The sequence below is a fragment of the Sorex fumeus genome, unplaced genomic scaffold (genome assembly GCF_029834395.1).
Source record: "Sorex fumeus unplaced genomic scaffold, SorFum_2.1 ptg000044l, whole genome shotgun sequence".
In the NCBI taxonomy this organism is placed as follows: Eukaryota; Metazoa; Chordata; class Mammalia; order Eulipotyphla; family Soricidae; genus Sorex; species Sorex fumeus.
Genome location: NW_026606101.1, coordinates 20,460,131 through 20,472,484, shown reverse-complemented (window position 1 = coordinate 20,472,484; position 12,354 = coordinate 20,460,131). Strand labels below are relative to the sequence as shown.

At 59.1% G+C, this 12,354-nt stretch overlaps 1 protein-coding gene across 1 annotated transcript; it reads left to right on the top strand.

The window, feature by feature from the left end:
• Positions 1-3,416: 3,416 nt before the first annotated feature.
• DDRGK1 (DDRGK domain containing 1) lies at positions 3,417-12,043 on the top strand. Its single transcript, XM_056121677.1, has 9 exons — positions 3,417-3,580; positions 4,553-4,759; positions 5,695-5,807; positions 5,981-6,082; positions 9,139-9,261; positions 9,404-9,442; positions 11,037-11,093; positions 11,396-11,444; positions 11,752-12,043. Exons 1-9 carry the CDS (start codon positions 3,490-3,492, stop codon positions 11,916-11,918), a joined length of 948 nt encoding a protein of 315 aa, XP_055977652.1. The 5' UTR covers positions 3,417-3,489; the 3' UTR covers positions 11,919-12,043.
• The last annotated feature ends 311 nt before the right edge of the window (positions 12,044-12,354 follow it).

Genomic DNA, 12,354 nt, shown 5'->3' with positions numbered 1-12,354 from the left:
GAAATCCCTCCAGATTTAAGTGTTAAAATTTCGGAATTTCAAAACCACATGGCCCTACTGCAGCCACACGACATCATATGTTATTCATAACCAGCAATAGAACACAAATTGTCTATTGTTGCCTTTTCAGCAGATCTGAGTGTTGGGGTAAAATCTCAAATAATGGTGGGTCTGGTGTCAAAATAGTGAATGTGATCAAAGTAGAGAGAGAGTAATGTAGAAATCATCTGCCCCACAGGTAGGGGGAGGGTGTGGGATAGGGGTATACTGGGGTTTTTGGTGGTGGAGAATGGGCACTGGTGAAGGTACGGATGTTTCATTGTATGACTGAGACTTAGACCCGAAAGCTTTGTAACTGCTTTCACAGTGATTCAATAAATAAAATTATAAAAAATGGAGAAAAAAAAAGCAAGTGCCTTAATCCTGCTCTATCTTTCTGATTCTACCATTCCAATATAACAAATGACAACAGGTTGCCATAAGTAAGTAAGTAAAGTAAAGGCCCTCCTGTTGATCATTGATTTGCTCGAGCGGGCCCAGTAACGTCTCCATTGGAGACTTTGTTGTTACTGTGTCTGGCATATCGAATACGTCACGGGGAGCTTGCCAGGCTCTGCCATGCGGGCGAGATACTCTCGGTAGCTTGCCGGGCTCTCCGAGAGGGGCGGGAGGCCATAGTTTTTGTAAATCCCCCTCAACCCCATCCTTGATCCTGCCCACATAGAGCTTTGCACTATACAATTCCAAATTGCCAGTAGTAGCTAGCTTTTATAAAAAATTACTTATCTGTGATTTACAAAGTTATTGATAGTTGTTTCGTTACTGGTATTTGGCATATTGGGTATATCACGGGGAGTTTGCCAGACTCTGCCGTGTGGGCAGGTTACATTTGGTAGCCTGCCAGTTTGTTCAAAGTAAGAATGAGATAATAAGATGTCGCGCGGCTGCAAATGTGGCCAAGCGCTTCCGGGAGCTGGGTTTTATAGTCTTTGAGTCTTGGCCATTGATGGGATTACACGACGCCAGGAGGCCAGTTGATGGGTGTGAACCCTGCCTACTGGGATTTGGAGGATCTACGTGGAGGACGCTCAGTCCTGATCCGAGCAGGCTTGGAGATCTCAGCCCCTGGACCCGCATGCCTTTGTTCCTCTGCCGGTACCTTCATGCGTGTGGAGAGTGGTCTCAGCATGGTGGTGGCTGGTTCTGGAGGTCTTCGGCTGCCACTTTTTAAAAAAATCTCAGGGCTAGGACGAAGGAGACGTTACTGGGGCCTGCTCGAGGCAATCAACGAGTAACAGGATGGTTGTGATCGTGATCATGATTGATAGTTGTTTTAGGCATATAGTATTTCAACACCAGTTCCACCTCCAGTGTCGACTTCCCTTCATCAGTGTTCCCATACTCCATCCCCACCACCCCCAACCTTGCCCTGCCTGCCACCTTGACAGGCACATTGCAAAGTTTGGTGATTGCAGCTTGGATCTCGTGTTTTCAGTGTATTCAGTGTATTAGCAGTGTATTCCTAAAACTTGCTTTTTTAGGAATTCCTGAGCTGATATCATGCTTCCAATTTGAATTTTTATTTATTTTTGGTTTGGGGTCACCCAGTAGTGCTCAGGAATAGCATTCCTGGCTATGCTCAGAGAACCATATGTGGGACCATGGATTAAACCTGGGTTGGTTGCGTGCAACGTGAGTGACTAATCCCCATCACTATCTCCAGACCCTGGGCCCCAGTTTATAAAAAAAATTTTTAAATCCCAGGTTTAATTTTTTTTTTGTTTTGTTTTGTTTTGAGGCCATGCCTGGCAGTGCTTACTCATGGTTGGGCTCAGGGGATCATATGGGATGCTGGAGATCTAACCTGGATTGGCGTGTGTAAGGTAAGTTCCCTTACCTTGGGAACTTTGTACTATCACATACGGTCCCCCAAGCCTGCCAGGAATGATCTTTAGCACCACTAGGTGTGACCCAAAACACAAAAATTAAAATTAAAAATAGAATTATTGGACCTTACAGGAGCTTAGAGTGCCTGCCTTGGTGTTCACATCCCCTGTGTTCTCTGTCTCCAGTGAGGCCCAGGCAGCTCTCTATCTGATCCTGGCAGCTCTACCACCTGATCACCAGAACCTGGAGCCATTCCCAGCCGCACCAAAGCCGGGGGCGTGTGAGCACAACGGAAAAGATGTGCAAGCAGCCTGGCTAGAAAGTGTGACCTTGGGCAAGCGTCTGTGAGCACTGAAGCCAGCACCCCAACCGTCACGGGCGTCTCCACCAAGAGAGTAACCTAGGCAGACATGTGGGCCACACAACTAAAGGAGCGCCAGGGTTGGAGAATTAGTCCAGCGGGTAAAGCACTGGCTTTGTACTCTGCAGACCCAGATTCAATCTCCTGCAGCACATTTGGACTCCTGAGCACTTCCAGGAGTGACCCCTGAGTGCAGATGTGACCCCTGAGTGCAGATGTGACCCCAAGTAGTGCTGATGTGACCCAAAACCAAACAAAAATCCCACTTTTTGAAAAGTAAAAGTTTTATTTAGAAGAACCTGGGGGGAGTGAGAAAGCTATGTATTCAAGAGAGAACACGGGCTTCTCCGGAGGGAGGAGAGCCTTTAGGTTGAGAGCTGGGTGAACCCCAAGTTGGAGAATGTGCCTAGAATTGTTTCCTTATTCTTTGTTGGGGAGATACACCGTATGTGATGCTGGAGATTGAACATAGGGTTTATCATATGCAAGGCAAGCACCTTATGCCTTGTACTATCTCTCTGACCCCTAAAATATTGCACTTTAAATAGATGCTTTGGTCTTTTACCCTCCCTTTCTCTTTCATCCCGCCCCCTTCCTTTTCTGTTTTGGGCCACATCCTGAAGTGCTCAGGGTCTATTCCTGGCTCTATGCTGAGTGATCACTTCTAGTGGTGCCTGTCAGGGGTCCGCAGCGCTTTACCTCCAGTATTATCTCTCCAGGCCACAAATTCACGGAGTGTACTCAGGTTGGTTACAACCAGCCTTGGATGAGGCGGCACATGCTGCCAAGGACTGGGGATCAGACTCATGGATGGCCTCAGGACAGACAGTCCAGCAGGTAAGGCATCTGTACTGTACGTGGGCCACATCGTATGTGGGTCTCACAAGCACCACCAGGAGTGATCCCTCGTAGCTATGCATAAGACCAGAGTAAAGCTGGATGTGACCCCGAAACAAAATAAGCTGGAGCTTCAAATATGCAAGGCAAGGGGATGTAGCACTGAGTTACATTCCCAGCACCCTCACAAACTGATTTTAATGTGGGGGAAAAAAAGAAAAAAAAAACAATCCCCGCCCCCCCCAAAAAAAACACCTCCAAAGCCCTTAAAAGAGAGCGGACGGGGCGGGGCTCCTCGGGGTGGGAGGAGCCTGAGAGGGTGGGAGGAGCTTTGGGTGGTGGGCGGGGCCTGGGATCCGGGACTGCAGGGGCTGACGCCCCGGTTCCGCCGAGAAGTCGTCGTCATGGTGGCTCCCGTGGTGTACTTGGTAGCGGCGGCTCTGCTTGTCGCCGTTATTTTCTTCCTGACTCGCAGCCGGGGCCGGGGGACAGCAGGTAGGAGAGGGCAGCGCGCCGGCACCGAGGGGCAGCCGGTGTCGGGCCAGGGCCTTACTAGGCCGAGGCGCCGCGGCTACCTGCGCATGCGCGGACCGGCGGGCTCGCGGCGGAGCACTGCGCATGCGCGGGGGCGGGGCGTGAGGTGACCCGCGGCCGCGGGACCCTTGGTGTCCACCACCCCTCCTATCCACCCCCCCCCCCCCCAAAGAGCGTGGGCTTGTCCACTCCTCTCCTCCAGCCACTCCAACTCTGAAAGGCCAGGGCCTGGCCCAGACGCTAGCATCTTCATTGACACTCCGCCCCTCGGCTCCCGTTGCAGAGACCCCCGGAGCCAGGAAAGGGTACCTCTCCTGCTTACCCACCAACTGCAGCCAGCGTCAGGCACTCCAGGAACTCCCTGCAACCAGGGGGCGCGCCCCTGCGCCCTGTTCGGCCTCCTGGCCCCAAGGCCAGGCATGCTGCCAGCAAGGGCACCGATTCGATGCACACCCGTGGCACGCACACGCCCACCCAACTTCCCCTGGGTATCTCCTGGGTGTCGGGGGTTTGCATAGCGTGTCTCTGCCCTCCCTGGGCCCACGAGCTGCGCCAGAGCACGGGCATTCCCAGGGGCAGGGAAGAGAGAAGCCGAGGCAAAGCGGGGACTCCTGGAGGCCCGGAGCTCTCAGGTCACAGGGCCAGGGACTGTCTTGTGCAGTCCTGCGGGCGGCCTTCAGGGGAGGCCTGGAGGTATCAGCCAGACCAGTGGCTGTCTTCTGACTGGCCGGTGGGACAGTGGGTCTGCATGAGAAAGTTAGCAAGGCAGGAGAATGGGTGCAGGGTGTTGTTGCCGCCTCGGGCTGAGGTCTGGAGCCATCAGGGCTTTGGGCTAGATGCATCAGGAAGCAGGAGCGGATGGAGAACCGTCCAGGCGGCTTTGCGGGTCCCTGAGGGTGCTACCTAGCAAGCGGGTGCTTGTCTCCCCTATAGCCGTCCAGGAACCACTGCACCATGAAGGGGAGCCCGCAGCAGCAGGCCGCGGGGCCCAGCCTCGAACCCTGGAGCCAGAGGAGCAGAGAGCTGGGGCCAGGCCCCGCCGTCGGAGGGACCTGGGCAGCCGCCTGCAGGCCCAGCGTCGTGCCCAGAGGGCGGGCTGGCTGGATGCAGATGAGAACGAGGAGGAAGCCGGCGTCCCAGGTGAGAGAGGGTCCCAGAATGCCCACCCTGCGGGAGGGCAGTCTGGGACACCCAGTAGATGCTCACCTGATCTGTGGGTCTGGAAGCTTTAGCTCTAGTTGTTGTTGTTGTTTGGGGGTCACACCTGCTTACTCCTGGCTCTGCACTCAGGAATCATTCCCGGTGGGACTTGGGGAACTATGTAGGACGCTGGGGATGCGTGAAAGGCGAGTGCCTCACCTACTTGTTCAGTAGCACCAGCCCCCTTGGAAGCCAGAGTTCTGATCCCAGACCCTTGTTTTGGTTTTGGATTTGGATCACACCAGCAGTGCTCAGGAATCACTCCTGGTAGGGGCTTATGCAACAATATGGGGTCCCAAACACACCCCACTCCTGGTAGTAGTTTCTGCTTTTGTGAGAGAGCTGGGCTTAAGACATTCAAAGGTGAGGGGCTGGAGTGATAGCACAGTGGGTAGGGGATTTTCCTTGCATGCGACCGACCCAGGTTCAATTCCCAGCATCCCATATGGTCCCCTGAACACTGCCAGGAGTAGTTCCTGAGTGCAGAGCCAGGAGTAACCCCAGTGCATTGCCAGGTGTGGCCCAAAAAGAAAAAAAAACATTCAAAGGTGAGTGAAAGGAGATCGATCCTACCTCTCCCACAAGGCTCCATCCTTATCTGCCCTCTGACTGGGACCTGTCTGTTTTTTTGGTGTGTGTGTGTGTGTGTGTGTGTGTGTGTGTGTGTGTGTGTGTTGGGGGTTGGGTGCATACCTGGTGATGCTCAGAGGTTAAGAGGTTACTCCTGGCTCTGCACCCAGAAATCACTCCTGGCGAGGGTCAGGGACCATATGGGCTACCAGAGATCAAACCCACGTTGGCCGCCTGCAAGGCAAATGCCCTATGCACTGTACTTTCTCTCCAGCCCCTCAAGTGCCTTTCTCGCGCCATTGTAGCCCAGGAGGAAGAGGACGTTGAGAAGCCCGTGGAAATTCACACGTCGGGGAAAATCGGAGCCAAGAAAATGCGGAAGCTAGAAGAGAAGCAGGCGCGCAAAGCACAGCGTGAGGCAAGCCAGAGGGCATAGGAGTCGGCTGAGCTGCCCCCACCGCGCTGACCGCCAGCTGCTGTTTGTCTCTGCCCCTGTGGGCCTGGCAAGGCATTGCCCGCCGTGGCCTCCTGGGGAGGGGTCACGCTCGCACCAGGGGCGGTGATGCGCCCCCAATGAAGGCCTCTCTCCAGGCAGAGGAAGCCGAGCGGGAGGAGCGGAAGCGCCTGGAGTTGCAGCGCGAAGCGGAGTGGAAGAAGGAAGAGGAGCGGCTCCGGCTGGAGGAGGCGCAGAAGGTAAGGAGGACTCTCGGGCCTGGCTCCAGCCCCTTCCAGAAGGCTCCCAGCCCCTCTGATTCCAATGGCAGGCCACACATCAAATTATTGAAAGGCAAAATGTTTTTTGTTGTTGTTGGGGTGGGGGGGAACTCGTAGTGTTTGTGGGCCTGTGTGGTACCCAGGATCAAACCCAGGGCTCCTGCATGCGAACCTTGGTGTTTTTATTTATTTATTTTTTTAAGAACAGTAAAGACCTTTATCGCACGAGCGGAGGATTTATTTGCTTTTCTGAGCCTCGATTTTCCTCAGAACTCCAGCTCCTTGCCTCTAGCGCCTGTCCATCTGCATGCAAACCTTTGAACCATCTCTCTTCACGCCATCCTCCACCCCTTTACTTTATTTGGCGGGGCCACTTCCAGTGGTGCCGGGAGCGGGGGCCAGCTTTCAGCTCTTTGTGGCCAGCAGTGCTCAGGGGACTGTCCGGTGCCAGGGATCCCATCTGGGCCTCCCACGTGCAGCATCTGTGCTCGGCCCTTTGAACGATTTTCCAGCCCTGTGATGGGGGCTTCTATTTTTGGGTTGGTGTGGTGTTTTTGGGGGGGGGGTTTGTTGGGTTTTTCTTTTTTTTTGGACCACAATGCTCAGGGCTTACTCCTGGCTCTGTGCTCAGGAATCACTCCTCGTGGTGCTCGGGGAACCATACATATGGGATGCTGGAGATTGAATTCGGGTTGGCCGCATTCAAAGCAAGGTGCCTTAACCGCTGTAATATCACTCTAGCCCCAAGATGGGGACTTTGCGTATAGTCCAAACCACATCAAGGTGGCCAGGGTATGTGAGAAGGACAGGTGGGTGTCAGAGGAGAGCAGAAGGGCCCTGACCCTGGGGGCCTACAGGCTGAGACGATGAGAAGATCATTCTGTGTGGAGCCGTGGGTAGGTGCCAGGAACCCTGAGGTCAAAGTGGTGAGTGTTTGCTTCCTGGTTGTCTCCTCCTCCAGAGAATCAGGTGTCTGAGATGGGGGTGTCACATCGATGCAGGGGTGAGGGCCAGGGCACCCCAGCTCTGTGAGGACCCTCTCGACCTCTGAGTGGTCTGTGATACAAGATAAAGCCTGGCTGTGGGCACTTTGGGCACTGCAGCCACAAGGGGGCATTAGAGTGCATTCTCCTTTTGGATGGGGGCACACACTGGGCAGTGCTCAGGGGTTACTCCTGCACTCAGGAATCACTCTTGGCCGTATTTGGGGGACCATTGGGGATGCTGGGCATAGAACCCAGGTGGACTGCGTGCACAGCCGACACCTGACCCGCTGTACTCTCTCTCTGGCCCCTCATTCTGAGCATGAGTCCTGCCTGGTTCTCCCTAAAGTCCCCGGAGAAGAGTCTCCCCTGTGGCCCCATTTTCCCCTGTCGGCATCTCCTCGGCATCCCACTCGGGGGCAGCTCGTGGCGGGGAGCTCGTGTCCTGCCTCCGTCGGTGCCTCTGGGTTGTGTGGGAGTCTCTGTGCGTCTGGCAGCCTGGGGAGTCCCAAGAGGTGTTGGGGACACAGGGTTCACAGCCTGTCCCTCAGGCCAGTATTTTTTCCCCCCCGGCCACCTGGGTTCCCAGGGAGCAAGAGCGCCAGGGAAGCACCACCCTCAGAACCAGATAGCTCCTCGGGGCCTCAGGGACTTTCTTCCCCGTCTTCCCGCTCATCTCTGCAGACAGGTCCCAGGGATGCGGCTGCACGGCAGGGTCACCCCTTCCCCCGGGAGAGAGTCTCCGGGCCCCGGAAATTCTGTACAGGAGCTTTGTCCTTCCTGTTGGTATTCACGGGGACCTACAGAAAAACTTATCTTGTGCTTTGCTTTATGATCCAGCATGCTCCTGGATCTTCCTGTCACCTTGTTTCAACGCTGTTTCTTGGAGGCTGGTGTAGTTGGTTCCTGTGTGGCTTTGACATTGCCACATGTTGCTTTGTTTCCCCAGTACTGTCCTTATGAGGAAGGAGGGGAGGGTGGTCCGAAGGGCTGACTCCCTTCACGCCGGGCAGGGCCCAGGAGGCCACGTGTGGTGCCGGGGATCAAGCCACGTGCGAGGCCGGGGCCTTCCCAGCCGTGCTCTCACTCCAGCCCCACTTTTCTTTTCTTCCGTGTTTGGCACAGCCAGAGGCTCCGAGCTCATCCTGGGTGTTTCTGTTCCCGGCCTCAGCCTGTGCTTGGAGGAGAGCTCTCTGGGGATCTGAGAAGTGGGGTGGGTTGGGAGTTTGCACTCGGTGCTGGAGGTGATGGCGCCACATGGCTCAGCTGAGAACCGTTTCCGGAAGTTAAAGAAAGAAGTGTTAGGTGGGACCTCGTTTCTCCCCTCCCCTCCTTGCCATTCCCGTGAAGACAGCCCCCCACCTCCGCCCCACACACGCGCACACGCACACACACTTTGTTCCCGGGCTCACGGCCGCGTGGTGTGTGCCTGAGATGGCAGCCTGCGCTGTAGTACGGGATCCCATGCAGCATGTGGGGGGGCTGCCGGGGATGGAGCCAGGGGCTTAGCGCCTGCGCGGCTCCCCCCAAGCCCCCTGCCCTTGTTTCCGAGCCCAGCTGCTGGGTGTGTGACCATGGAGGCCCCAGATGTGTGGGTCCCAGTCCTCCCCCAGGGCCCTGCCTAGTTTGAGGGGCCCCCGCGACCGCGTGGGGGACGTGTCCCGCGGCCAGCTGTGTAGGGAGGCAGAGAGGCCCGGGCAGGGGCAGCGCCGTGGTGGGTGCTGGTGAGCAGAGGCTGGTGATGCCCCAGGCGTGGCCGGCAGCCCGGGAGGGGCGCAGAAGGACAGGCCGAGCCCAGGGCAGGGGGATGAAGGGGCATCACTGCTCACTCCTGGAGTTGGACTGAGCCCCGAGGGGGTGTCAGGATGGGGGCGCGTCATGGCAAGGCTCTCCGGGAGAGGGGGCCCAAGCAGTGTGGGGCTTGGGGTTCTGGGACTGGAGGCAAACGGGGCCTGGCTGGGCTGGGGAGGGGGCTGGGCCAAGCACCCCCTGTTGCTGGGCAAGAGGACTGGTCCCACACTCCTGACCCTGCCGCAACCTCTGTGCCCGCAGGAGGAGGCAGAGAGGAAGGCCCGCGAGGAGCAAGCCCAGCGGGAGCACGAGGAGTACCTGAAGCTGAAGGAGGCCTTCGTGGTGGAGGAGGAGGGTGTGGGCGAGACCATGACGGAGGAGGAGGTGGGCCCTGGCCCCAGCGGCCTTCCTGGCCTTCCCAAGCTCCCAGGCAGGGCGCGGGGAGGGGGTGGCAGGCCCAGCGGCTTCCAGTGACCGCTCGGCAGCCCTCCCCATGGGCTGACCCCTGACCTTGCTACTCTTCCAGTCTAACAGCTTCCTGACGGAGTTCATCAACTATATCAAGGTGAGCGGCTGGGAGGAGGGGGGCATGCGTGCAGGGTGTGTGTGTGTATGCGTGTGTGCGTGTGTGTGTGTGTGTGTGTGTGTGTGTGTGTGTGTAGGGGTGTGTGAGTGTGAGAGAGAGAGAGTATCCTGGGTGTGCCCCCCTGGGCGGGGGGGGGGGAGGATCCAACAGTGGCCCCGGGCCTGTGGGAGGCTCTGCAGTTGCTGCTGGTGGCCCCCTCCTGGCCTGCCACCCTCGGGAGCGACAGCTCAGTGCCGCTCCGTGTGCGAGTCTGCGAGTCCCGCCACACACGTGTGCTGCCAGTACCGTTAGACACGCGGCCCCCTCCACGTGTTCCTGCCTGGGCTCCCGGGTCTGCGGGGGGCGGGGGGTGCCAGGGCCGGGGTGGGGAGGCAGGTGCGGCCCCGTCTGTGTGCAGCGCTGGGCGGGCCGCGCGGCTGCAGCTCCAGGTTGCATAAGCTCGTCCTGCTCAGCTCTGCTGCTAAGCAACTTCTCCCACTTGGAGGGAGGCGCGTGGGGAGAGGCTTGCGAGTGAGGCAGGGAAGGAGTGCAGAGGGAGCGGGGGCGGCGCTGGGGGTGGTCCTCGGGGGTGCCAAGGAGCCGGGGCTTGCATAATCCCCTCCCCGAGGGAGTGGGGTGAGGGCCCCCTCCCCAGACACCAGGAGGGCACCCCTCTGGCGGGTCTGTGCCCCCGCGTGGGGGGCCCCTGGCACCTCCTATGTCCACCCTCGCCTGCCGGCTTTCTGGACCAGAGGGGCACACGACTGCAGCCCGTGTGGCCCGTGTGAGGAGGGGGCAGCGCCGCTCCTGGGTGTCCCGCTCTCCTCTTTATCCCAAAGACATTGATGGCACCTGCGGCCTAGCTGGCCAGGTCTTCCGAAACTCCCCCCCTGGAGGACCCCATGTTCATTAAGGGACTGGCAGGCTAGGTCTCCTGGTGCCAGCTGCTTGGGCATTCTGACCCCGTGCCCTCTGCAGCCGGGAAGGGGGCCCAGCTGCCCCTCCCCCAGCTCAGGTGGTTGGAGGCTCTCGGGAGGGTGGGGGCTCCTGCCGGGTCAGCAGCTTCTCCTGAGGGTGGGGGGAGCATGGGGAGGGCCCTGAGGGGGTCAGCCACGTTATTTCGAGGTCTCGGTGCTGTGGAGGGTATTGGAGTGGTGGGGCTGCCCCACCGGGGCTCCGGCAGACAGCGGTGGAACCCCCCTCACTGAGCTGAGGCCACGCACAGTGGCTGTGTGTCTCTGTGTCCCGCGCCTGTCCACTCCCTCCGAAGCTGGGCTGCCACTCAGGGCGCGTCTTGCTGTCCTCAGGGCCCCTGAGCCCGGGATCGTGGGGTGTTAGTCCCCCACAGCCTCCCAAACACCACTCAGGAGGCCGGGGGTGGGGGAGGGAACCAAAGAGAAGCAGCGGGTGTGGTGGCCCCAGGCGTTCTGTCCCCACTTGTATGTAGGGCGGGGGCTCAGGCAGGCCCCTCCGTGCAGGTGTGGGCACCCGGGTCCTGAGAGGGAGCGTGGAAGGGGGAGCCTCGCGGTGTGTCCAAGGCCCCGGACACAGGGCAGCCCACGCTGAGGGCTCTCTCCCGTCCCTCTCTCCACAGCAGTCCAAGGTCGTGCTCTTAGAAGACTTGGCTTCCCACGTGGGCCTGCGCACCCAGGTACTCCCCCACCTCCCCACCCCAGAACTCCTGTCTTCTCCCTGGTTGGGGGGCGCAGGAAGAACCCCAGCCCCCCTTCCCTTGGCAAGCACCCAGCAGACTTGCCATCCTGGCCATCACTGCCAGGCCTCCCCGCCACTGCACTGCTGGCCAGAGATTGCCTCACGGGGCCTCTCGGAGGAGCAGCAGAGCCCTCCTGGCGGGCAGGGGTGTCTGAGAGGGGGAGCCAGCCACCGTGGTGGTGGGGGGGCATCTCCCATCTCAGCTCTGAGCACACTCCCATCTGTGTCCCCCACCCCCAGGACACCATCAGTCGCATCCAGGACCTGCTGGCTGAGGGCACACTGACAGGTGAGTAGGCGAGGCCTGGCCACCACCACCGCCTGCTGTGGAGGCTGCAGGGGCGGGGGTGACCTCCCCGGGGGCAGTGGTGGCATGTGCCCCCGTCTGGGGACATTCAGAGGCCTGTGTGGGACCCGGGCTGGCCGGGTTCGATCAGGAAGCCTGATTTGACTCACCAAACATGGAGCAGATGCAGCCCGGAAACGCAAGCCGGTGGCGGGGGGTAGCTCGGAGTGGCTGCGAGGGGGAGGTGGGGGGTGCCCTGGGGGACTCATCCCTGCGCTCCCCCGCCCCCCCCCCCCATGTATCCCTGCAGGCGTGATTGACGACCGGGGCAAGTTCATCTACATCACCCCGGAGGAGCTGGCAGCCGTGGCTACCTTCATCCGTCAGCGGGGCCGGGTGTCCATTGCTGAGCTGGCCCAGGCCAGCAACTCCCTCATCTCCTGGGGCCAGGAGACCCCCGCTCAGGTCCCCGCCTGACCCGCCTCGCCGTCCTGGACTCGGGGCTGGTGGGGCCTCCTGGGCCGTGCCTCCCTTCGTCCCGAGACGGGTGTCATGTTCCGGGGCAGGAGGAGATTCTAGATTAAAGGTCTGTGAGCACGGCAGAGCTTGGCGTGGTTTGGCGGGACAGAGGGCTCGCCAAGGGTGAGCGTGGGAGTCCCAGATACTTGAGCAGGTGACATCCAGGCCTCCAGGAGGGCCTCTGGAGGTTAGTAAGTCACATCCTCAGGCAAGGGGAAATGCAGACTGCGCATTTCCTGCACAGCCCCCTGAGCTTGGGGGCGGGGGGTTGAGGGGGCATCACCACCTTGGAGTGGAGGGTTCCGGAGCTTGAGGGAGGACTGAGCTCCCGGCCCTGGGAGTGAGCAGGATGGGCCCATAGAGCCCTTGGGAGCTTCGGCCTCTAGAACGGCAG